Below are 23,184 nucleotides of genomic sequence, written 5' to 3' on the forward strand. Positions count from 1 at the left end.
TGAACACACTCTTGACAGTCCTTGGATGTATGTGTCAGGACCCATGTGAATCAGCAAACAGCATGTAGACATTAGGCACCAAACAGAAGAAAACAGACTAAAACAGGGAGGGACTACCTAAACTTGTCCAATAACAAACACTTGTTTTTGTTTACTGTTGCAAAATGTTTTGCTATGGTACACCCTAATGAATACAGCCCAGGGTATGCCGCTAGGAGAGCTAATAGAAGACAATGCATTTTTTAATGAGTGTAAATACTCTGAGGGCTTCCAGGAAGCACTGCTGGGTAACTCATAACCTAACTGCCTACAATCTGCTATGTCATTATTCTGTACAGATATAGGCCTTGTAGAAGGTTCCTGAGTAAAGTGTTGCCAATGTAGCATAGTTAGAATGAATGTAGAACATGTATAATGAAAGGCTTTATACCCTGAAGCAGAACCATGTATTTATCTAAATTCACGGCTCTGGCCTGATGTAGCTATAGAATGGACACAACAAACCAGCTGACCAGTGACCGTAACTTGCTGCACATTCTGTTCCATTACAGCAGGGGGCAGCAAAGTCTTTCAGAACATATTTCATAATTAGGCCTAGACATTGTAATGGGGCCCGAATAAAACAACATAAATAACAAACATAAGTATGGCCAAAATACAATGTTTTTGTTGCACCTGCAGTTTGAGTTGGTGATATAGGCCTTTCCCTTCTGTAGCCCTACCAATAGCATGGAATTCCTTGGCAGAAAGTATGTAATAAATCATGAAACTATACAATACCAGATAAATGATTTGTCAATCAATACTTATGAAAATCAACGACATCACGACTCACAAATAGGGTACTCTCGCTTTCTCTTTCCGTCGTATGTTGTTTTTAAGCGTGGGCTTCCACCGCTCGATCAAATTTACATAAACTTAGCGCTTTCCACCAATCAGGATTGAGAACGCACGACATGTCTGCGATACAGAAACCCGCTCCTCCAACGCAAGCAGCGGCAACATTGTAGCGGAGAAACGCCAGCGGACGGGAAGCAACGAAGGGAGCGCCACGGAATAGACCCCGTTACATTGTTGTGATTGCCCCATCTAGATCGTATTCTGTCAGATCTCTCTGAAAAGTGAATCGGTACACCATTGAGGATGTCGGTGGCAGGGCTGAAGAAGCAATTTCACAAAGCCAGTCAGGTGAGCAGGAGACGCCCCGTTATATCACAATAAGTGGTAATGTTTCATCATAACGTTATGATTTTAATTAACCTATCTAAACATTACATTGATCTATCTGTTATACAAACAACGACAATATAATAAAGCAATATTTCTGGCTTGACGTCATGGTCTATTAGTTCCAATCCACTCTCGCTTTCATAATCAAGCTTACAAGTAGCGAGTCGACATCATTGTTGTGTTGTGTATTTTCTGGCCCCGTGCCTCCAGTGTTGTCAGGAATGTGCACGTATGGTCGGGAGCGAGCGATCTACTTGAGCCTAGAGAGAGAAAAACATGTAGGCGACCTGCAACTAGTAGCAAGTGCAGCAGGTCCTTTTTCCAAATTTGGGATTGTTTTGCTTGCCAGCGCGATTTTATCATTCATTTGCCAGATGGTGCTTTTCTCTGAATAGGGTTCCTGACTGATATGCATTTGCTCGCAGGCTTAACAAAGACTCCAACATACAATGGAGAACATAGCAGTACCACAAGCTGTCCACCTGCTTTTGGTCAAGTTCTCAACGGTCTCCCAGCTAGCTTGTCAGCCACCTGCTTTGCTGTCCTTTAGCCTAGTTTCAGGCAATGATCTTTCATGGTAGCACCCAATGTGCATGTAGCCTCAGTTGTGAGTTGATGAAGATATCTTGCTATCTTGTTTCAGAAGTGTTGCTCCCTTCCCTATTTATATTATACAATTGGTCTGTCCATTGGTCTGTCCGCCTGTAAAGTCTGTCTGCCTGCCTGTAAAGTGTGTCTGCCTGCCTGTAAAGTACAGTTGAAGTCAGAAGTTTACATACACTTAGGTTGGAGTCATTAAATCTCGTTTTTCAACCACTCCATAAATTTCTTGTTAACAAACTATAGTTTTAGCAAGTCGTTTAGGACATCTACTTTGTGCATGACACAAGTAATTTTTACAACAATTGTTTACAGACAGATTATTTCACTTACAATTCACTGTATCACAATTCCAGTGGGTCAGAAATTTACATACACTAAGTTGACTGTGCCTTTAAACAGCTTGGAAAATACCACAAAATTATGTCATGGCTTTAGAAGCTTCTGATAGGCTAACTGACATAATTTGAGTCAATTGGAGGTGTACCTGTGGATGTATTTCAAGGCCTACCTTCAAACTCAGTGCATCTTTGCTTGACATCTTCGGAAAATCAAAAGAAATCAGCCAAGACCTCAGAAAAAACATTGTAGACCTTCACAAGTCTGGTTCATCCTTGGGAGCAATTTCCAAATGCCTGAAGGTACCACGTTCATCTGTACAAACAATAGCACGCAAGTATAAACACCATGGGACCAGGCAGCCGCCATACCGCTCAGGAAGGAGACGCGTTCTGTCTCCTAGAGATGAACGTACTTTGTTGCGAGAAGTGCAACTCAATCCCAGAACAACAGCAAAGGACCTTGTGAAGATGCTGGAGGGAACAGGTACAAAAGTATCTATATCCACAGCAAAATGAGTCCTATATCGACATAACCTGAAAGGCCGCTCAGGAAGGAAGGAGCCACTGCTCCAAAACCGCAATAAGAAATCCAGACTATGGTTTGCAACTGCACATGGGGACGAAGATCGTACTTTTTGGAGAAATGTCCTCTGGTCTGATGAAACAAAAATAGAACTGTTTGGCCATGATGACCATTGTTATGTTTGGTGGAAAAAGGGGGACGCTTGCAAGCCGAAGAACATCATCCCAACCGTAAAGCACGGGGGTGGCAGCATCATGTTGTTGGGGTGCTTTGCTGCAGGAGGGACTGGTGCACTTCACAAACTAGATGGCATCTTGAGGAAGGAAAGTTATGTGGATATATTGAAGCAACATCTCAAGATATCAGTCAGGAAGTTAAAGCTTGGGTCATCCAACTGGACAATGACCCCAAGCATACTTTCAAAGTTGTGGCAAAATGGCTTAAGGACAACAAGGTATTGGCCATCACAAAGCCCTGACCTCAATCCTATAGAACATTTGTGAGCAGAACTGAAAAAGTGTGTGTGAGCAAGGAGGCCTACAAACCTGACTCAGTTACACCAGCTCTGTCAGGAGGAATGAGCTAAAATTCACCCAACTTATTGTGGGAAGCTTGTGGAAGGTTACCCGAAACGTTTTAACTATTTAAAGGCAATGCTACCAAATACTAATTGAGTGTATGTAAACTTCTGACCCACTGGAAATGTGATGAAAGAAATAAAAGCTGAAATAAATAATTCTCTACTATTATTCTGACATTTCACATTCTTAAAATAAAGTGGTGATCCTAACTGACCTAAAACAGGGCATTTTTACTCTGATTAAATGTCAGGAATTGTGAAAAACTGAGTTTAAATGTATTTGGCTAAGGCCTATGTAAACTTCCGGCTTCAACTGTATGTCTGCCTGTCTGTCTGTCAGAATCTTTTCCCACTTGTTTTCAGGAAACCCCTTGTTGTGTTCGAAGTCACATTCTGATGCCATGCTGTGTAGGCTAAAATATATATTTTCACATGTGGAGATAGTTAACTTGTTACCAGACAACCTAGATAACGTGCACACTGAATAGACAGCACACATCGCAAAGAAAATGGGTCAGTCTCTAGGCACACAACCTATTTATTCCCATATAGTAGACCAACTAGTGTAGTTTTGGTCCAAGCAAGTACAAACATGTCACACTGGTTGTATAATCAGTCTATTAACATTCTCATTAAGAATTCAATTACCTTTTCTAATACGTACATTGTTGCCCGTCTTCCACCACAATTACTCAGCACGAAAAGACAGCATGACGCTGGAATGTGACATATCAGAACAATGGCTCATGAATAGACCGTGTGTGTGTGTACGTGTGTGTGGATTCACATTACCATGCTCTGAGAATGGATCGTGTTCATCACGGAAGAACATTGTCATTCAGTTGTTGCTTGGGACCATGAAGTTGAATATATGCATTATTATCTGATTATGCAGCTGGGTAAAAGTTATTAATAATGATTCATTCAGTGGTAAATGTCAACATATTTCCAATAATCTGAACATTGTAACTGTATTTTCTGTCTGTCTGTCCGTCCGTCTGTCTGGTTGTCTGGTTTTACTGCCTCAGCAGATCATGTTCTTATCTGGTTCCTGTCTGGTAATGTACCACCAAAGATATTAAACTAATTCCTGTTATTCGGTTCAATCGGCGTGATTTTCCACTGTTATTCACCTAAAGGGAAGCGGAATGGAATATTGGCCTTAGATGAACAAACAGGCGTGTGTGTGTGTGTGTGTGTGTTCACAGTCACACCCAGTAGTGTTTATGAAGCTACCTCTACTTGATCACATCAAAGTGTGATCCATTCTGACACTGTGACAACAGTGTGGCTGTGTCCCAAGTGGCACCATATTCCCTATATAGTGCAATACTTTTGACAAGGGCCCATAGGGGTCAATATCAGTATACTATATAGGGAGTAGGGTGCCTTTTGGGATGCAACCTGTGACTGACAGCAAACACAATACTGTAGCTTTCTCTCCCCTTCCCTCCCTATATCTCCCCAGTGATAATTGGATCTGTTATGTGCGGTCGTGGTCACTTAACCTTCCACTACTCTGTTTACGGTGTGAAGTCCTCTCATTACCCTGGTTACACTCCTTCAGAGTGAAAGATGAAGCCATTGTCTGAGAGAAGGTTTATGGGTATCTGTCGCCCCGTTCTTTATCTTGTACATTTTTTATGTATCTGGGTGGAGTAAACTCACTGACCTGAGTCAGGCTCTAACAGGCTGTAAAATAAGGTAGTCAATACTTAGGGACACGTCATTTAAAAATCAATACATTTATTCTTATCCCAAACAATTAGAGTTAAGTACATTGCTCAAGGGCAAAGCTCAGGATTTGAACCAGCAACCTTTCAGTTACTGGGCCAACCCTCTTAACCGCTAGGCTACCTTCCACCCAACATCACACACCAACCATTATATATAGTATGTAACACAGTAGCGTGTCCCCTCCAATGGTGGATGCCAAGGCCTCTTGGCCAGGTCAGTTTACCTAGGTAGGAAGAAACCTTGAGAGGAACCAGAGTCATAAGTAGAAGGCCTTCCTCCTCTAGTTAGACACAATGGTCTGCATGGGTAGAAGTTCAAAGTACATATGCAGTATTAAACCATCAACGCCAGACGGTTCTCTTTCAAGGTGAAAGACAATACCTGTTCCACTCTGTACATACAGTAGTCCCTGTCAGTCAGAAATACTGTGTGTTATCAGGGGACCGTGTTTAGCCTGTCTGCGTGTGTGTTTATCAATGGAGGTCAAGGTGCATGCTGCTTCATCTTGGTGTGTGTGTGAGTGCAGTTGTGTGTGGTGTATACAAGGTGTGTGTGTGTGTGAGTGCGATGTTATCACTGGGTTTAAATGTGTTTTTTTAATGGTGTGTTTCAGCACGTTAGCTGGTGAACATGAAATCCATTACAGTAGCTAAAGGAAGCTATTGTGTAATGACGGTATTGGATTCGGCTAACACCCCCGTAAAAAACATATGAATCATTCATGTTAAAAAGGACTCAGCCAAACTGTGTGGCAGGTTTTCAGCTCATTAACATGTTGGCAGTTTATCAGCTGTCTATTGTGAGTTCCATTGGGAAATCCAGCAGCCATTATTTTTGTGTAAATAGGGCTCTGGGGTTAAGTTTCCTCTAGGTACAGATCTAGGATCAGTTTACCCTCCCCAATCCTAACCTTAACCATTAGTGGGGAAAATGATAAACTGACCCACGATCGTCACTACGTGTGGCTGTTATAACTGTTATAAGGAGCCATGAGCTGAATTTAGCAAGTCATGTAATCCACTGTGGTGTGACAGGTGACATTCTAAAGTCTAAGGTCACAATGTTTCATATCCTGTGTTGTGTAGCTGAAATTGGCTTGTGTGTGTGTGTGCGTGTGTGTGTGTGTGTGTGTGTGTGTGTAAGGGTCTTTTGGAAACCAGACTGCTTCCTTCTTCCATTGAGTGTCTCTATCAAACAATGTTCCATTTCCACTGTTTTTGACAACATTATCTAGCCCAACATTCTACACACAATAGTGTCATTGTGTGTCATCCTGCCTGTACACCAAATTCCCTTATGGGACAATAAAGATTGACTGAAGAAATATGAACACACAAAAAAAAATCATTTTTGTTGTTGTATTCTGTATTCTGAGTTCCGACACACAGGCCGTAAAAGCTTCTGTTCAATGCCAAGCCCAGCACAGTGACAGGGCTGTCCTGTCTTCTGTCAGAAATCTCATTAAGGCCTAAGGAATGGAATTCATTTCCCCACTGACATGTAGGAGTGCTTGTGTAATCTAGCTGTCCCAGGAGATGTCTCTGAATGTCCTAACGAAGCTCCTACCACTCTCTCTCTCCAGTCTCCACTATCACTTATTATGCTGCGCTCCCTCTTCACGGTCATCGTCAGAGACAGACAGGCAGGCAGGACAGATTGAAAGAGAGACAGACAGACAGGCAGGCAGGACAGATTGAAAGAGAGACAGACAGACAGGCAGGACATATTGAAAGAGAGACAGATAGACAGGCAGGCAGGACAGATTGAGAGACAGACAGACAGGCAGAAGCAGGACAGATTGAAAGAGAGACAGACAGACAGGCAGAAGCAGGATGTCCATTGAGCTTTGACCAGCCATCTCCAGTGGACCCTGACCAGATGTTCCGTCACTTTATCTTGTTGTGTTGTGAGGCCTTGTACAGAGGAGCCAGCAAAGTGCACAGCACACACACACTTCCTGCAAACCAGTGGATTGGATTTAGGAATTGATTAAATATCTGCCTAAGAACATTTGCTAATCAGCTGTAGCTTAATAAAATAATAATAATACAAGTAATAATGTTTGGTCTCCACACCTTGTTCCTGGATTTTCAACCTGCAGAATCCATTTTATTTGAGTAAACTAAACACGTCGATCCAGAGCATCACAAACCTGCTCAGTGGGTGACATGTCTGGTGTGTATGCAGGCCATGGAAGAACTGGGAAAAAGGGAAGGGGTCTGAATACTTTCCGAATGCACTATATACAGTGCCTTAGGAAAATATTCAGACCCCTTGACGTTTTCCTCATTTTGTTACGTTACAGCCTTATTCTGAAATAGATTAAATAAAACAAATGTCCTCAGCAATCTTCACACAATATCCCAAAATGACAAAACAAAAACACGTTTTTAGAAATGTTTGCATCTCTGCAGCACTCCACCAATCAGGCATTTATGGTAGAGTGGCAAGACAGAAGGCTGTAACGGCTGTTGGAAGGAGTGGAGGATCAAGGTGCAGCGTGGTACGTGTTCATCTTTATTATTGGAACTGAACACTGATTAACAAAAAAAACAACGAAGAGAACGAACGAAACCGAAACAGTTCTGTCTGGTGCAGAAAGACACAAAACAGAAAACAACTACCCACAAAACACAGGTAGGAAAAGGCTACCTAAGTATGGTTCTCAATCAGAGACAACAATAGACAGCTGCCTCTGATTGAGAACCACACCCGGCCAAACACACAGAAATAGAAAACATAGAACACAAAACATAGAATGCCCACCCCAACTCACTCCCTGACCAAACCATAATAGAGACCTAAAAAGGATCTCTAAGGTCAGGGCGTAACAAAGGCACATGACAGCCCGCTTGAAGTTTGCCAAAAGGCACCTAAAGGACTCTCAGACCATGAGAAACAAGATTCTCTGGCCTGATGAAACCAAGATTGAACACTTTGGTCTGAATGCCAAGTGTCACGTCTGGAGGAAACCTGGCACCATCCCTAAGGTGAATCATGGTGGTGGCATCATCATGCTGTGGGGATGTTTTTCAGCGGCAGGGACTGGGAGACTAGTCAGGATCGAGGGAAAGATTAATGGAGCAAAGTGCAGAGAGATCCTTGATGAAAATCTGCTCCAGAGCGCTCAGGACCTCAAACTGGGACGAAGGTTCACCTTCCAACAGGGCAATGACCCTAAGCACATTCTGACAAGTCTCTGAATGTCCTTGAGTGGCTCAGCAAGAGCCCGGACATGAACTTGATCGAACATCTTTGGAGAGACCTGAAAATAGCTGTGCAGCTACGCACCCCCTCCAACATGACAGAGCTTGAGAGGATCTGCTGAGGAGAACGGGAGAAAATTCAGTTGTGCAAAGCTTGTAGCTTCGTAACCAAGAAGTCTCTGATGTAATCGCTGCCTAAGGTGCTTCAACAAAGTACTGAGTGAAGGGTCTGAATACTTATGTAAATGTGATATTTCAGTTTTGAATTAGTTTTTATAAATTAGCAAACATATCTAAACTTGTTTTTGCTCTGTCGTTATGGGGTATTGTGTGTAATCAATTTCAGAATAAGGCTGTAACGTAACAAAATGTGGAAAACGTCAAGGGGTCTGAATACTTTCTGAAGGCACTGTATATAATATATATTATGATTCTAATTCTATTTTTAATTCACACCTGCACTGTTGGAGCTCAGAACTGAAGTGTTTTACAGTAACTACATCTGAGACCCTGTGCATGTGACTAGATAAACATCTGATCTGATGAATGTGTGTCAGTGTGTCAGCTACATAATGTACTCAGACCTACTGGGTCTGCAATGTAATTCATGATTATTGATAAGCTTGGTGTTGGTGCTTATCATCGGTCAAGAGGGGCTTTAGATTTTCAACCAGGTCATCAGTAAGGGTGTGTGTGTGTGTGTGTGTGTGTGTGTGTGTGTGTGTGTGTGTGTGTGTGTGTGTGCGTGTGCGTGTGCGTGTGTGTGTGTGTGCGTGCGTGCGTGCGTGTGTGTTCCCAGGGCAGTGGTTGACCTTTTCAGGACCTTGTGGCACGACACCAATTCTATTTTTTAAGATAGAATTGTAAGATTTTTCCATATATGCTGCGTTTTCCTTCCTGATTTTGTAACCCTGAATCTGATTCACTCGTAGTTTAAACCCATCACACTTCACCCTGGTCCTAGTCAACTCACTTTCAAAGCACTAACAAGTTGGTTACAGCCAGCTGCTGTAGTATTCATTTTTCAATGTTCGTATTCATACCTTATTTCTCTCTCTCTCCCCCTACAGAACGGTAGCTCTCTCTCTCTCTCTCTACAGAACGGTAGCTCTCTCTCTCTCTCTCCCCCTACAGAACGGTAGCTCTCTCTCTCTCCCTCCAACAATAATATTAGCTATTTCTGTCAAAATAACATTCTCTCTCTCTCTCTCTCTCTCTCTCTACAGAACGGTAGCGCTCTCTCTCTCTCTCTCTCTCTCTCTCTCTCTCTCTAGAACGGTAGCTCTCTCTCCCTCCAACAATAATATTAGCTATTTCTGTCAAAATAACATTCTCTCTCTCTCTCTCTCTCTCTACAGAACGGTAGCTCTCTCTCTCTCTCTCTCTCTAGAACGGTAGCTCTCTCTCTCTCCCTCCAACAATAATATTAGCTATTTCTCTCAAAAGAACATTCTCTCTCTGCAAAATAATTCTCTCTGTTAAATAAGCACCATCATTCCTCTTGACAGGCCCTTAAAATATTCATGCCTGAGATGTTTTGTTTATAATGGGTTCTGACCTTTCGCTGGTGTGGAGTGTGTCTATGGTGATCTATGATGTTCACCATGTCCTGGCCTTAGTGATACAGTGGCAAATGAAAGTCTATACACTCCTTACACAATCTTCACATTTTCCTGCCTTAAAATGAAATAAAACATGTATTACATTTGATTTATTTCCTACAGATGTACACAACTTACTCCACATATTCAGAGATAAGGCTTGAATATTGCAGTCCAGCGATGGTTTCCCCAAAAATGTACTGAGCTTGTGTAATTTTGACAAAAACAATGGATAACTGTTGCCCTAAGAGTTGTGCAAAGTTGATAGAATCTTATTTAAAATGATGACAGGCTGTAATAGCTGCCAAAGTTGATAGAATCTTATTTAAAATGATCAAAGGCTGTAATGGCTGCCAAAGTTGCTTCCATCAAGTATTAACTCTGGGGTGTGAAGACATCTTAGTTTATTTTATTCATTTGGAACATTTTCCATAATTTGTCTTTCACTATGACAATGTGGAGGAGGATGTGTAGATAGGTAGGGGAAAAAAATCCCTGAAATGTATTCCCTTCTCATTTTAAGGCAGCAAAATGTGAAGACTGTGCAAGGGGTGTGTAAACTTTCAATAGCAGCCGTATATCATAGTGTTCTGGCCAGTTGTTGCTGTTCCATCTCTCCCCTTCCAAAGTCCTGCTGAATTCCCACTATAATCTCTCCTGGGGGAGATTCAGGAAACAGGGGAAATACTGAAAGCAGCTGTTTTTTTCAAAGGAAATGTAGTAGCTTATCAGTGTTCAGTTGTCTCAGTAAGTATCAGTAGCAGTATCAATGGGAAATGACAGGGTGAACTCTCGGAACTGATGAGTGTGATTGTTTTGAAAACAGTGCTGTAGGCCTATACTGTTACTGCACTGTACTGTTGGGTATCAATTCTTACATTGGTATCGATGTAGACTTAGTACTAGATGCCCTACTGTATCTAATGTGAGCGGACCAAGTAATTGGGCGTCACTCTAAAGCGGGAAGGTGGAATAAATGAGTCAGGAGTAGGTTTTCTTGATTGAACACAGTTCTCTATTGAGGGCATTGGGTCAACACAAACACTCCAACATAATCAATGAACATCTTCCAAGGAAAAACATACATCTTCTCCAGATGAAACAGGAACACAATAGGATTATCTTTAAACTATAACAAAAGTCACGGGATTGTCACCGTCTTAGTGGTTCTTCCTGGATAGCTCCTCTCTCTCGGTGGCCATCTTCCAGAGATAGGTTTCCCCTTCCCCCTCTGCTGGTTCCATTCTCTCTCTTATAGGGGAAGGAGAGTATGTCATTAGTACCGTCAGCTGTGCTTAAATGCCTCTGGTTACCTTGTCTCCCATGCCTTGTTGGGCTACTATCCGTGAGCCCAGCCTGCCCTCTGGTGGTCCTTCCACACTAACTAATCCAATAACAACATGTTAGAAACTTTAGCAAGGCTTATTTCGGCCTGTATTCCTCATGCTATTGAAGATTGTTACCTACAATAAGCTACGGACGGAATTCGATCCAACACAGATTAAAGGCCTGCGCACAACGATACGCAAAGGGCCTTTCCCTGACGTCTGAGGAGATCACATTCGCTGTAAAGGCCACGATTGCTGACTCAGGGAGAAATGGCCTTTATAAAGGGAACAGCATAGCACAGGTTGTTAATGTGTGATTGTTTGAATCCCGACCTAAATATCTCTCTTTAGTTTCTCAACTGTTGTCATGATAGCAGGGAGCAGTTTCAGTATGGTTTCCTGCACACTTGTTTAACTGTTGTTGATTCATTGTCGGTTAGTTGTTTGTTTACACAAATCAATGTAAAGGTGTGTTGGCTGTGTGTTATCACAGCCCAGGGAATTGTCCTGTTATATCCCTGTGGAAGGGATATTGTTGCCACAGCATTCTTTTCAAAGAACAGGAAACTGCAGAGTAACACTCGCAGAGTAACACTCGGTCTCCTATTGTCAAGATATTAAAGAAAAGCACAATAGGAAAAAAGACGTTATTGGCCGTACCTTCTAAAACATTTGACAAACGTTTTTCCTCTGTTTCCCTTCACGAGCAATATTGGGTCCATATTCATGATTCTTCTCAGAGTAAGAGTGCTGATCTAGGATCAGGTCCCCCCTGTCCATATACATCTTATTCATTATGATTTAAAAGGCACATCAGTTCCTAGACCAGCACTCTTTCTTGAGAAGCTGCATTAATACGTGCCCAGAACTTTCCCAAATGCTCAAAGAAGAGCCAACTGTGTCTAACTGAATTCACTTTTGAGTAGAATGGAATAGAACAAAATAGAAGTGGTTGCACCGTCCAAAACCTTTGAAGAACTTTGTCATCAGTTTCACTTCACGCAGTTCAGAATGTTCCCAAATGTTCAACGTAGAGCCCAACAGCAACTAACTAACTTCACTCCCGAAGTCTCCGAAGTCACTCTTCCTTGATTAGATTTGGAAGTCCAAGGCTCTGGCCCCCAGTGGTAATTTTAGCTAATTGCTGGGGGATAATTACACCTCCAATGTACATCAGGTTACGTCAATCTGGATTAAGAGCTGCCATGGTTTTGACCTGTAATCTGGTGCGGTCACTCAATGGTGAATTAGGAGCAGCTGTGGCCAGCTGGAGACAATCATTGTCACGCCACAGCTGCTCTTTATCTCAACATTTTTCTCTCTCTCTCTGTCTCTCTCTCTCTTTCTCTCTCTCTCTCTTTCTCTCTCTGTCTCTCTCTCAATTCAATTCAATTCAAGGGCTTTATTGGCATGGGAAACGTGTTAACATTGCCAAAGCAAGTGAGGTAGATAATATATAAAGTGAATATATAAAGTGAAATAAACAATAAAAATTAACAGTAAACATTACACATACAGAAGTTTCAAAACAATAAAGACATTACAAATGTCATATTATATATATACAGTGTTTTAACAATGTACAAATGGTAAAGGACACAAGATAAAATAAATAAGCATAAATATGGGTTGTATTTACAATGGTGTGTGTTCTTCACTGGTTGCCCTTTTCTCGTGGCAACAGGTCACAAATCTTGCTGCTGTGATGGCACACTGTGGAATTTCACCCAGTAGATATGGGAGTTTATCAAAATTGGATTTGTTTTCGAATTCTTTGTGGGTCTGTGTAATCTGAGGGAAATATGTCTCTCTAATATGGTCATACATTGGGCAGGAGGTTAGGAAGTGCAGCTCAGTTTCCACCTCATTTTGTGGGTTCTCTCTCTCTCTCTCTCTCTCTCTGTCTCGCTCTCTCTCTCTCTGTCTCCCCCCCCCCCACACACACACAAAGCTAATCTCTTTATCTCAGCATTTTTTTTCTCTTTCCCTCTTATAGCAGCAGGCCAATGGCCCCCAACACTGCACATTGGCTATGCTAAGATATCTTAATTTAGTTTGATTCTATGTTGTTTCAAAAGGTCCATCCAATTGGGAATGGACATCAATTCAACATCTATTCCATGTTGGTTTAAAGTAATTTTGTTGAAATGACGTGGGAACAATGTTGAATCAACCAGTGTGTGCCCAGTGGGATATCAATATTCATGCAGGTGAAACTCTAGTCATTGAAGTGGTTGCAATTTCCTATTTGACACATTGCTCTGTGGCCTAGCTGTGTTACATTTCTCCACAGTACATTTCATTCACATCTCTCTGTGATTCACCTCCTCCGTTGTCCTAGAAATGTTTGGCAACCGTATTGGGCTAATATCCTCCGTCAGAGATGGCTAATTTTACCCGGTGGCCTAGATGGGGTGTTGAGCGTTCAGTGGCAGACTGGTTGTAGTAGAGGCACAGTGTTGAAGGGAAAGAAAAGGGACAGATTTGAGACAGCCAGCCCAGGGGACAGACCAACTAATGGGGGAAAGCCATGTGGGCTCCCCCCTGGAGTGATATGACTGGCTGGTATTAGGTAAGTAGGTGGGTAGGTGGTGTGCTGGTGTAATGGAAATGGTTTGGAACCATGCTTGCATGATATGTATCCTTGTCTGAGACCTGTAGATTTGCGTTGGACCGAATGTCCAATTTTGTGGAGTGTTTCATTCCTCTGCACCTGTGATGCTTTGTCAGGTGTGTCGATGGCTGTCCTACTCTCATTTGACTATCACTATTTATTTATTTGTATTTATTTTTTATTTAACCTTTATTTAACTAGGCAAGTCAGTTAAGAACAAATTCTTATTTACAATGACGGCCTACCAAAAGGCAAAAGGCCTCCTGCGGGGACAGGGGCTGGGAATAAAAATATAAATATAGAACAAAACACACATCACGACAAGAGAAACACCACAACACTCATAAAGAGACCTAAGACAACAACATAGCATGGCAGTAACACCTGACAACACAGCATGGCAGCAACACCACATGACAACAACATAGTAGCAGCACAACAGGCAGCAGCACAGCATGGTAGCAGCACAAAACATGGTACAGACATTGGGCACAGACAACAGCACAAAGGCAAGAAGGTAGAGACAATAATACATCACACGAAGCAGCCACAACTGTCGGTAAGTGTCCATGATGGAGTCTTTGAATGAAGAGATGGAGATAACTGTCCGGTTTGAGTGTTTTTTGCAGATCGTTCCAGTCACTGGCTGCAGCGAACTGAAAAGAGGAGCGACAAAGGGATGTGTGTGCTTTGGGGACCTTGAACAGAATGTGACGGGGGAGAATAGGTGTTGTATGTGGAGGATGAGGGCTGCAGTAGTTATCTCAGATAAGGGGGAGTCAGGCGTAAGGTTTTTTTTATAAATAAGCATCAACCAGTGGGTCTTGCAACGGGTACATAGAGATGACCAGTTTACAGAGGAGTATAGAGTGCAGTGATGTGTCCTATAAGGAGCATTGATGTCAAATCTGATTGCCGAATGGTAAAGAACATCTAGCCGCTCGAGAGCACCCTTACCTGCCGATCTCCGTAGTCTAGCATGGGTAGGATGGTCATCTGAATCAGGGTTAGTTTGGCATCTGGGGAGAAAGAGGAGTGATTACGATAGAGGAAACCAAGTCTAGATTTAACTTTAGCCTGCAGCTTTGAAATGTGCTGACAGAAAGACAATGTGCCGTCTAGCCATACTCCCAAGTACTTGTATGAGGTGACTACCTCAAGCTCTAAACCCTCAGAGGTAGTAATCACACCTGTGGGGAGAGGGGCATTCTTCTTAACAAATCACATGACCTTTGTTTTGGAGGTGTTCAGAACAAGGTTAAGGGCAGAGAAAGCTTGTTGGATACTAAGAAAGCTTTGTTGTAGAGCGTTTAACACAAAATCCAGGGAGGGGCCAGCTGAGTAAAAGACTGTATAATCTACATATAAATGGATGAGAGCTTCCTACTACCTGAGCTATATTGTTGATGTAAACTGAGAAGACTGTGGGACCTAGGATCGAGCCTTGGTGTACTCCCTTGGTGACAGGCAGTGGCTGAGACAGCAGATGTTCTGACTTTATACACTGCGCTCTTTGAGAGAGGTAGTTAGTAAACCAGGCCAAAGACCCCTCAGAGACACCAATACCCCTTAGCTGGTCCACAAGAATGGAATGATCTACCGTATCAAAGCTTTGGACAAGTCAATAAAAATAGCAGCACAACATTACTTAGTGTCACGATCGTCGTATGGAGTAGACCAAAGCGCAGCGTGGTTAGAATACATTCTTCTTTATTGCAGGAAGAACACTTAAACAAAACGATAAGACGAACGTGACTGCTAACGTGCAACATAACATAGACAATAACCCATGAAATACCCAAAGAAGATGGCTGCCTAAATATGGTTCCCAATCAGAGACAACGATAAACACCTGCCTCTAATTGAGAACCAATCTAGGCAACCATAGACCTACATAAACACCTAGATGGTAAACAACCCCATAAATCTACAAAACCCCTAGACAGTACAAAAAAAACCTAGATGAGACAAAAACACACATACCACCCTCGTCACACCCTGACCTAACCAAAATATATAAAGAAAACAAAGAATAGTCAGGTCAGGGCGTGACACTTAGAATAATTTAACACCTTTAAGGTTGCAGTGACACATCCATAATCTGAGCAGAAACCAGATTGCATACCAGAGAGAATACTATAGACATCAAGAAAGCCAGTCAGTTGATTATTGACACGTTTTTCCAACACTTTTTATAAACAGGATAAAATAGAAATTGGCCTATAACAGTTAGGATCAGCTTGATCTCCCCCTTTAAATAAAGGACGCACCGTGGCTGCCCTCCAAGCAATGGGAACCTCCCCCGAGAGGAGAGACAGGTTAAAAGGTCAGAGATAGGCTTGGCGAAGATAGGGGCTGCAACCTTAAAGAAGAAAGGATCTAAACCATCTGACCCAGATGTTTTTTTGGGGTCAAGTTTAAGGAGCTCCTTTAGCACCTCAGACTCAGCGACCGACTGCAGGGAGAAACTTTGTAGTGCGGGAACGAGCTTCTAAACTAATAATGGATCACAGTCATAGAGCTTTTATTTACACATTGTACTATATGTCAAAGGATGTGAGATACTCTATGGCAAGGTAACATTCTGTACCCTGTCCACCACCAATACTGTAGCGGGCCTAACTGAAAGCATGTTTGAAAAGTAGGCTAGCTAACCCTACTTCGACAGCACTGTTGATCTAGCAGTTTTGCTGACTGCAGCGCTGTGTGTTTTGTGTCCCAAATATCTACACAGTGCACTATATAGGGAATAGGGTGCCATTTGGTTCGAACTATGGTGTCTCCACTAAGCACACAGAGTCACTTCTGTTTCCTGTCTACCCCCCTGCTACTGTACATTGTTGTGTTGATTTGCTGGCCCATTGGTTTCATAAGGTTAGTGGGTGGTACTGTGTGAATACTGGCCCATTGGTTGCATAAGGTTAGTGGGTGGTACTGTGTGAATACAGACTACGGCACTGTCATTGACGGTGTTGTCATAATGGTTAGTGATGACAAATACACACTGCCAGTGTATTGTGACTAATATGTGTGGAAATTGGAACAGTATTCAAAATGTCAGGGTTGATGTGAAGTCCATTCGTTTGATGACGGGAATCTTCCTCCTCAAAATGTCAGGGTTGATGTGAAGTCCATTCGTTTGATGACGGGAATCTTCCTCCTCAAAATGTCAGGGTTGATGTGAAGTCCATTCGTTTGATGACGGGAATCTTCCTCCTCAAAATGTCAGGGTTGATGTGAAGTCCATTCGTTTGATGACGGGAATCTTCCTCCTCAAAATGTCAGGGTTGATGTGAAGTCCATTCGTTTGATGACGGGAATCTTCCTCCTCAAAATGTCAGGGTTGATGTGAAGTCCATTCGTTTGATGACGGGAATCTTCCTCCTCAAAATGTCAGGGTTGATGTGAAGTCCATTCGTTTGATGACGGGAATCTTCCTCCTCAAAATGTCAGGGTTGATGTGAAGTCCATTCGTTTGATGACGGGAATCTTCCTCCTCAAAATGTCAGGGTTGATGTGAAGTCCATTCGTTTGATGACGGGAATCTTCCTCCTCAAATTGAATCATCAGTAGAGAACTAACTTTAATAGCCAGCTAGTAAATGCGATTGTTCTGCACTACATCACTAGATGTGTTCAGTGAGATTTAAGAGGAATGATATCAGTGATGATTGACCTCTGTATAACCTGCTTCCACAGAGACCTGATCCAGGATGACTGGAACTAACAAACCAACAAAGGCACACACAACTTGGGTCAGCATGATAACCTAACATGGTGGTGATATAATGAAAGTTTCTTGGTGTTACAGACTAATTGTGGAGGGATTCTCTGTCTGAAAGGAGTCTAGAACTGAATCTCCAGATTCCTAAAGAAGAAGCCTATCTCAGATTTCTAACATTGTATAGGTGAGGAGCTCTGTTGACCGATGCCTAAAAGAGTTTGGCTTCTATCAGTTTCAGTGGATAGTTTTTGTGCCAAAGGGCTTGGATGTTGCTTTGGGGGCCTATTCACCCTGTTCTATGCTGCTGCTGTGGTTGGCCCTACTGTACAGTAGCTTCTGCTATTCTGGGAGCTTAGCAGCAGCTGGTGTGTCTATGGCCATGCTTCCTCTGTCTCCGTCTCCGCTGATGTTACGCTGTCATCAACCCCCAGTGCTCGAGGGTGAAGTTTCCCCTAGCTACTGATCTAGGATCAGCTTCCCCTCCCCCAATCCTCACATTAACCATTAGTGGGGGAAATGCAAAACTGACCCAAGCTCAGCGTCTAGGGGTAACTTCTCCCTACACCCATCGACCCCCAGCTGACACAGCTATGACACAGTATTCATTTTGCCTAGGGGATAACACACTACCCAAGCCTGAGCGTGAACTGTGAGACAAATAGATTTTTTGCAGTTGATTGCTGAGTGGGCTGATTGCACAATGTTTCGGTTGGTTTCACTTAACAAGGAAACTGTGACTAAGTTTGCACTACAGCCATGATAGGCGTACGGTGTTTCATCATCAACCAATCTGGGTGAGTTTCCTGAAAACCTTGTTTGGTGGGCAATGTATATGTGTGAACGAACAAAATGTGTGAAATGAAGCACTTTGTTGTTCTACAGAAGATGTGGGTAGTCTGGCTCGTCAAAGTAAATTGAGAACCATATTAGCTACAAGGCTTTCAGGAAACTGTCAACTGAATGATAAACACACAGCTGTCTGTTGACCTTTAGGCCAAGACTCCACTTTGACAACTTTGACTTAGCTTGTGAGCTGTTCTTGAAAGAAAAGCCTTTCTCCCACAGATTTCTTCTGCAGTGTGGTAGATAAACTCATTCAGATGACTCGGTCAAGGCTTGCATGCAAACAAACACTTGTACACACACGAACACTTGTACACACTTGTACACACAAACACATATACACACACATTCGCTTTCAAGAACTGAACCAGTCAGTGGTTGTTATTGTTCCTGTAATGAATGGCCGTAGTCATTTCAGCTGACAACCCCCAGGCTTGTAGAACACAGAGTGTTTCCTGAGTGGAAACCTGGTAAAATCACAGTTCAGCCCTGTACTGCATAAATACTACAGCCACAGTGTCACAGTTCAGCCCTGTACTGCATAAATACTACAGCCACAGTGTCACAGTTTAGCCCTGTACTGTATAAATACTACAGCCACAGTGTCACAGTCCAGCCCTGTACTGCATAAATACTACAGCCACAGTATCACAGTTCAGCCCTGTACTGCATAAATACTACAGCCAGTATCACAGTCCAGCCCTGTACTGCATAAATACTACAGCCACAGTGTCACAGTTCAGCCCTGTACTGCATAAATACTACAGCCACAGTGTCACAGTTCAGCCCTGTACTGCATAAATACTACAGCCACAGTGTCACAGTTTAGCCATGTACTGCATAAATACTACAGCCACAGTGTCACAGTTCAGCCCTGTACTGCATAAATACTACAGCCACAGTGTCACAGGTCAGCCCTGTACTGCATAAATACTACAGCCACAGTGTCACAGTTCAGCCCTGTACTGCATAAATACTACAGCCACAGTGTCACAGTTCAGCCCTGTACTGCATAAATACTACAGCCACAGTGTCACAGTTCAGCCCTGTACTGCATAAATACTACAGCCACAGTGTCACAGTTCAGCCCTGTACTGCATAAATACTACAGCCACAGTGTCACAGTTCAGCCCTGTACTGCATAAATACTACAGCCACAGTGTCACAGTTTAGCCCTGTACTGCATAAATACTACAGCCACAGTGTCACAGGTCAGCCCTGTACTGCATAAATACTACAGCCACAGTGTCACAGGTCAGCCCTGTACTGCATAAATACTACAGCCAGTATCACAGTCCAGCCCTGTACTGCATAAATACTACAGCCAGTATCACAGTTCAGCCCTGTACTGCATAAATACTACAGCCACAGTGTCACAGTTCAGCCCTGTACTGCATAAATACTACAGCCACAGTGTCACAGTTCAGCCCTGTACTGTATAAATACTACAGCCACAGTGTCACAGTTCAGCACTGAATACTGACTCACAGCCACCAACTTCTGCACCCAAGAAAAGGACACAAGCTGGTGTGAATCAGTGGTTACCTTCCAAATGTCACCCTATTCCCTATTTAGTGCTCTACATTTGACCAGGGCCCAATAGGGTCTGGTTAAAAGCAGTGCGTCCTATATAGGGAATAGGTTGCCATTCGGGATACACACAGTCTCTGATGTCCAGAGCCTGACAAATTCAACTGGGATATTGTCAGGTGTTATCGATGGCAGATAGTTTTGTGAACTCTGAGGATCAGTTCAGTAACTCTGGCCATGAAGAGCTACGATTGTGCTGGCTTTTGTTCCAGCCATGCATTAACACACCTGATTCAACAAATCAAGACATTGATTTGGAGGCCAGTTCTGCCATATGTCTCTGTTTAGTGTCAAATCACTGAATCAGGAGGAGCCTGTCTGTCTGTCTGTCCATCTGTCTTATCTGTTATTAGCCAGTGCTGTGGCGTCGTGCCTGTGCCTTGTAGGACACATTAGCACCATTATATTTAGCCACCTGATAACAGAGTGGCATGCTGCTTTTTGTCCTCGCTAATTTGTGTGACATCACTCGTCATTCGCAGTGTTAGTGTGAAACCAGTCTACTTTTAGGAAAAAGAAACACCAAGTTCAAGGTTTATTTCCCTGTATTTGTTTCAGATAATGTTAGTGCTCTGAAGTGAAACTCAAAAAATGGTATGTGAGGATGAGGAGAGTGCACTTCTCTGGTAAAAGAGCATTTCACTGCTGGTTGATGTTCACACTTTTAGCTAGCGTACAGTCCTACACTGTAGCAGTTAGCTAGTGGAGGTTATTCTGTAGCACTTGTTATAGTGAGACCTGGGTTCAAATAATATTTGAAATCATTCCAAATACTTTAGCTGTTCTTTATTGAGCTTGCCTGGTGCGATGGAACCAATTGAAAAGTCCCAAAAGTGCAAACCTCTCCCACCTGGCTTCACTAAAAGTTTTACTATTTCAAATAGCATTTGAACCCAGGTCTGCAGTAGACTACTCCTTCCATAAATAGGATGTCTGAGAAGCAAGGCTACACGCCAGACAGTACCTCTTAGCACCTTTTTTTCTATCTAGAATATTATAGGGTTCTTCGGCTGTTCTATAGGAGAACCCATTGAAGAACCCTTTTTGTTCCAGGTAGAACCCTTTTGGGTTCCATGTAGAACCCATTCTACAGAGGGAACCAAAAAGGGAGAAAGACATAAAGAGAATAGTAGGGGTTCTCCTATGGGGACAGCCGAAGAACCCTTTTTTCTAAGAGTGTGACGATGTAGTAATTTCCTTCCCATTGTGTGGTGAGGAGTAAAGGCTATCACAATTTCCTCAGTCATGTAGATGTACAGAGAAAGGCATCTTGTGGTCTGTGTCGTCCAGCAGCTAGAGCCTCTGATCCCGGTACACATACTGTATGTCAGAGTCGGCATGGGTTAGAATCTTAAGACAAAATACATTCTACACTTCTAGGTTCCCCAGCATCACCCCACATGTTATGACATGCTGGTTTTGGAATTGAAACAGGGTCCCCCATCAGTGTGGCGTACATAGTATTTGTTTATATTTTACTGTGTAAGGTACAGAGCAGTGGAGGCTGCTGAGTGGAGGACGGCTCAAAATAATGTCTGGGATGGAGTGAATGGAATGGTATCCAAAAAGTGTGTTTGATACCATTCCATTAACTCAATTCCAACCATTATTTTGAGCCGTCCTCCCCTCAGAAACCTCCACTTTTACTGAGTGCTTTATGTGTATGGTGTTATCTTCAGTACATAAATTTGTAGGCTGCTTAACTTACTCTGTCCCATGGCTTAATTTACCCTGTCCCATGCTTAACTTACCCTGTCCCATGGCTTAACTTACCCTGTCCCATGGCTTAACTTACCCTGCCCCATGGCTTAACTTACCCTGTCCCATGGCTTAACCTACCCTGTCCCGTGGCTTAACTTACCCTGTCCCATGGCTTAACTTACCCTTTCCCATGGCTTAACTTACCCTGTCCCATGGCTTAACCTACCCTGTCCCGTGGCTTAACTTACCCTGTCCCATGGCTTAACTTACCCTGTCCCATGGCTTAACTTACCCCATACCCGGGGTCATTTTTGTGAAGTGACCCGTTTTTTTGGACAAGCTATGTTTTCAAAACTAATGTTTACATGAATTCTGATTATATCCAGAAATACAGTATGTGTATATATCTTAGTTATATCTTAGTTATATATCTTGACGGAGTGATGCTGAATGTAATTTTTTTTTACTTACCCCACTCTCCCCTAAATGTCTGTGTCTTTTCCATAAAACCTCCATTACACAGTTCTTCTCCATAAAACCCATGTTACATCGAAGTTCCATTATCTGCTGTTCTAGGTGCTGTGTTCCACCTCCAGAGGTCAGGGGTCAGGTATATAGTGTCCTGGGTGGAAGTTGTCCTCAGGCTACAGTACTTACCCTCCTCACATCTATATCAGAGTCTGGTCTTCCCAAAAAGGAGAGATGTAGAGAGAGTGTGGGAAGGTTTTTCCAGCTCTGTTGCCTCTCAACCTAAAATAATTTGGCATGGTAGTACATTCACATGCTCCAACACATATCACCTCTATTGGATAGTGGCAAACGTAGAATTATTGGTTAGTGGCAAACGTAGAATTATTGGTTAGTGGCAAACGTAGAATTATTGGTTAGTGGCAAACGTAGAATTATTGGTTAGTGGCAAACATAGAATTATTGTTTAGTGATAAAAGTAGAATTATTGGTTAGTGGCAAACGTAGAATTATTGGTCAGTGATAAACGTAGAATTATTGGTTAGTGGCAAACGTAGAATTATTGGTTAGTGGCAAACGTAGAATTATTGTTTAGTGATAAAAGTAGAATTATTGGTTAGTGGCAAAAGTATAATTATTGGTTAGTGGCAAACGTAGACGTTGTCCTTTCCTCAGCCTACTAACCCTCCCTCCCTGCATGGCTAAGTTACAGTTACACCTAAGTGTTAGGATTCACCCCTTAGTGTCTTAGCAGAACAGAGTCAGGGGGATATTTCTGCAGGGATGCATACTGGTGTGTCTTGTCCTTTAGCAGCGCCTGGGTTTTTAGCTCTCTGACTGGTCTTCAAGGAGCTCAAAGTTCTGGACTTCTCTCTGACTGGTCTTCAAGGAGCTCAATGTTCTGGACTTCTCTTTGACCGGTCTTCAAGGAGCTCAAAGTTCTGGACTTCTCTCTGACTGGTCTTCAAGGAGCTCAAAGTTCTGGACTTCTCTTTGACCGGTCTTCAAGGAGCTCAAAGTTCTGGACTTCTCTCTGACTGGTCTTCAAGGAGCTCAAAGTTCTGGACTTCTCTCTGACTGGTCTTCAAGGAGCTCAAAG

General features: G+C 42.8%; 1 protein-coding gene across 2 annotated transcripts in view; it reads left to right on the plus strand.

Moving 5' to 3' along the window:
- Nucleotides 1-933: 933 nt before the first annotated feature.
- The window catches only part of LOC110515300 (endophilin-A3), a 42,801-nt gene continuing 20,550 nt past the window's right edge, over nt 934-23,184 (plus strand). For both annotated transcript variants that reach the window (XM_090222834.1, XM_090222835.1), the window contains exon 1: nt 934-1,188. In XM_090222834.1, coding sequence (XP_090078960.1) covers nt 1,144-1,188 — 45 coding nt within the window. In that variant the 5' untranslated portion in view covers nt 934-1,143. The remainder of the gene's footprint in view (nt 1,189-23,184) is intronic.

Source organism: Oncorhynchus mykiss, chromosome 26 (genome assembly GCF_057628025.1).
Source record: "Oncorhynchus mykiss isolate SJ-2025 chromosome 26, ASM5762802v1, whole genome shotgun sequence".
Classification (NCBI taxonomy): domain Eukaryota; kingdom Metazoa; phylum Chordata; class Actinopteri; order Salmoniformes; family Salmonidae; genus Oncorhynchus; species Oncorhynchus mykiss.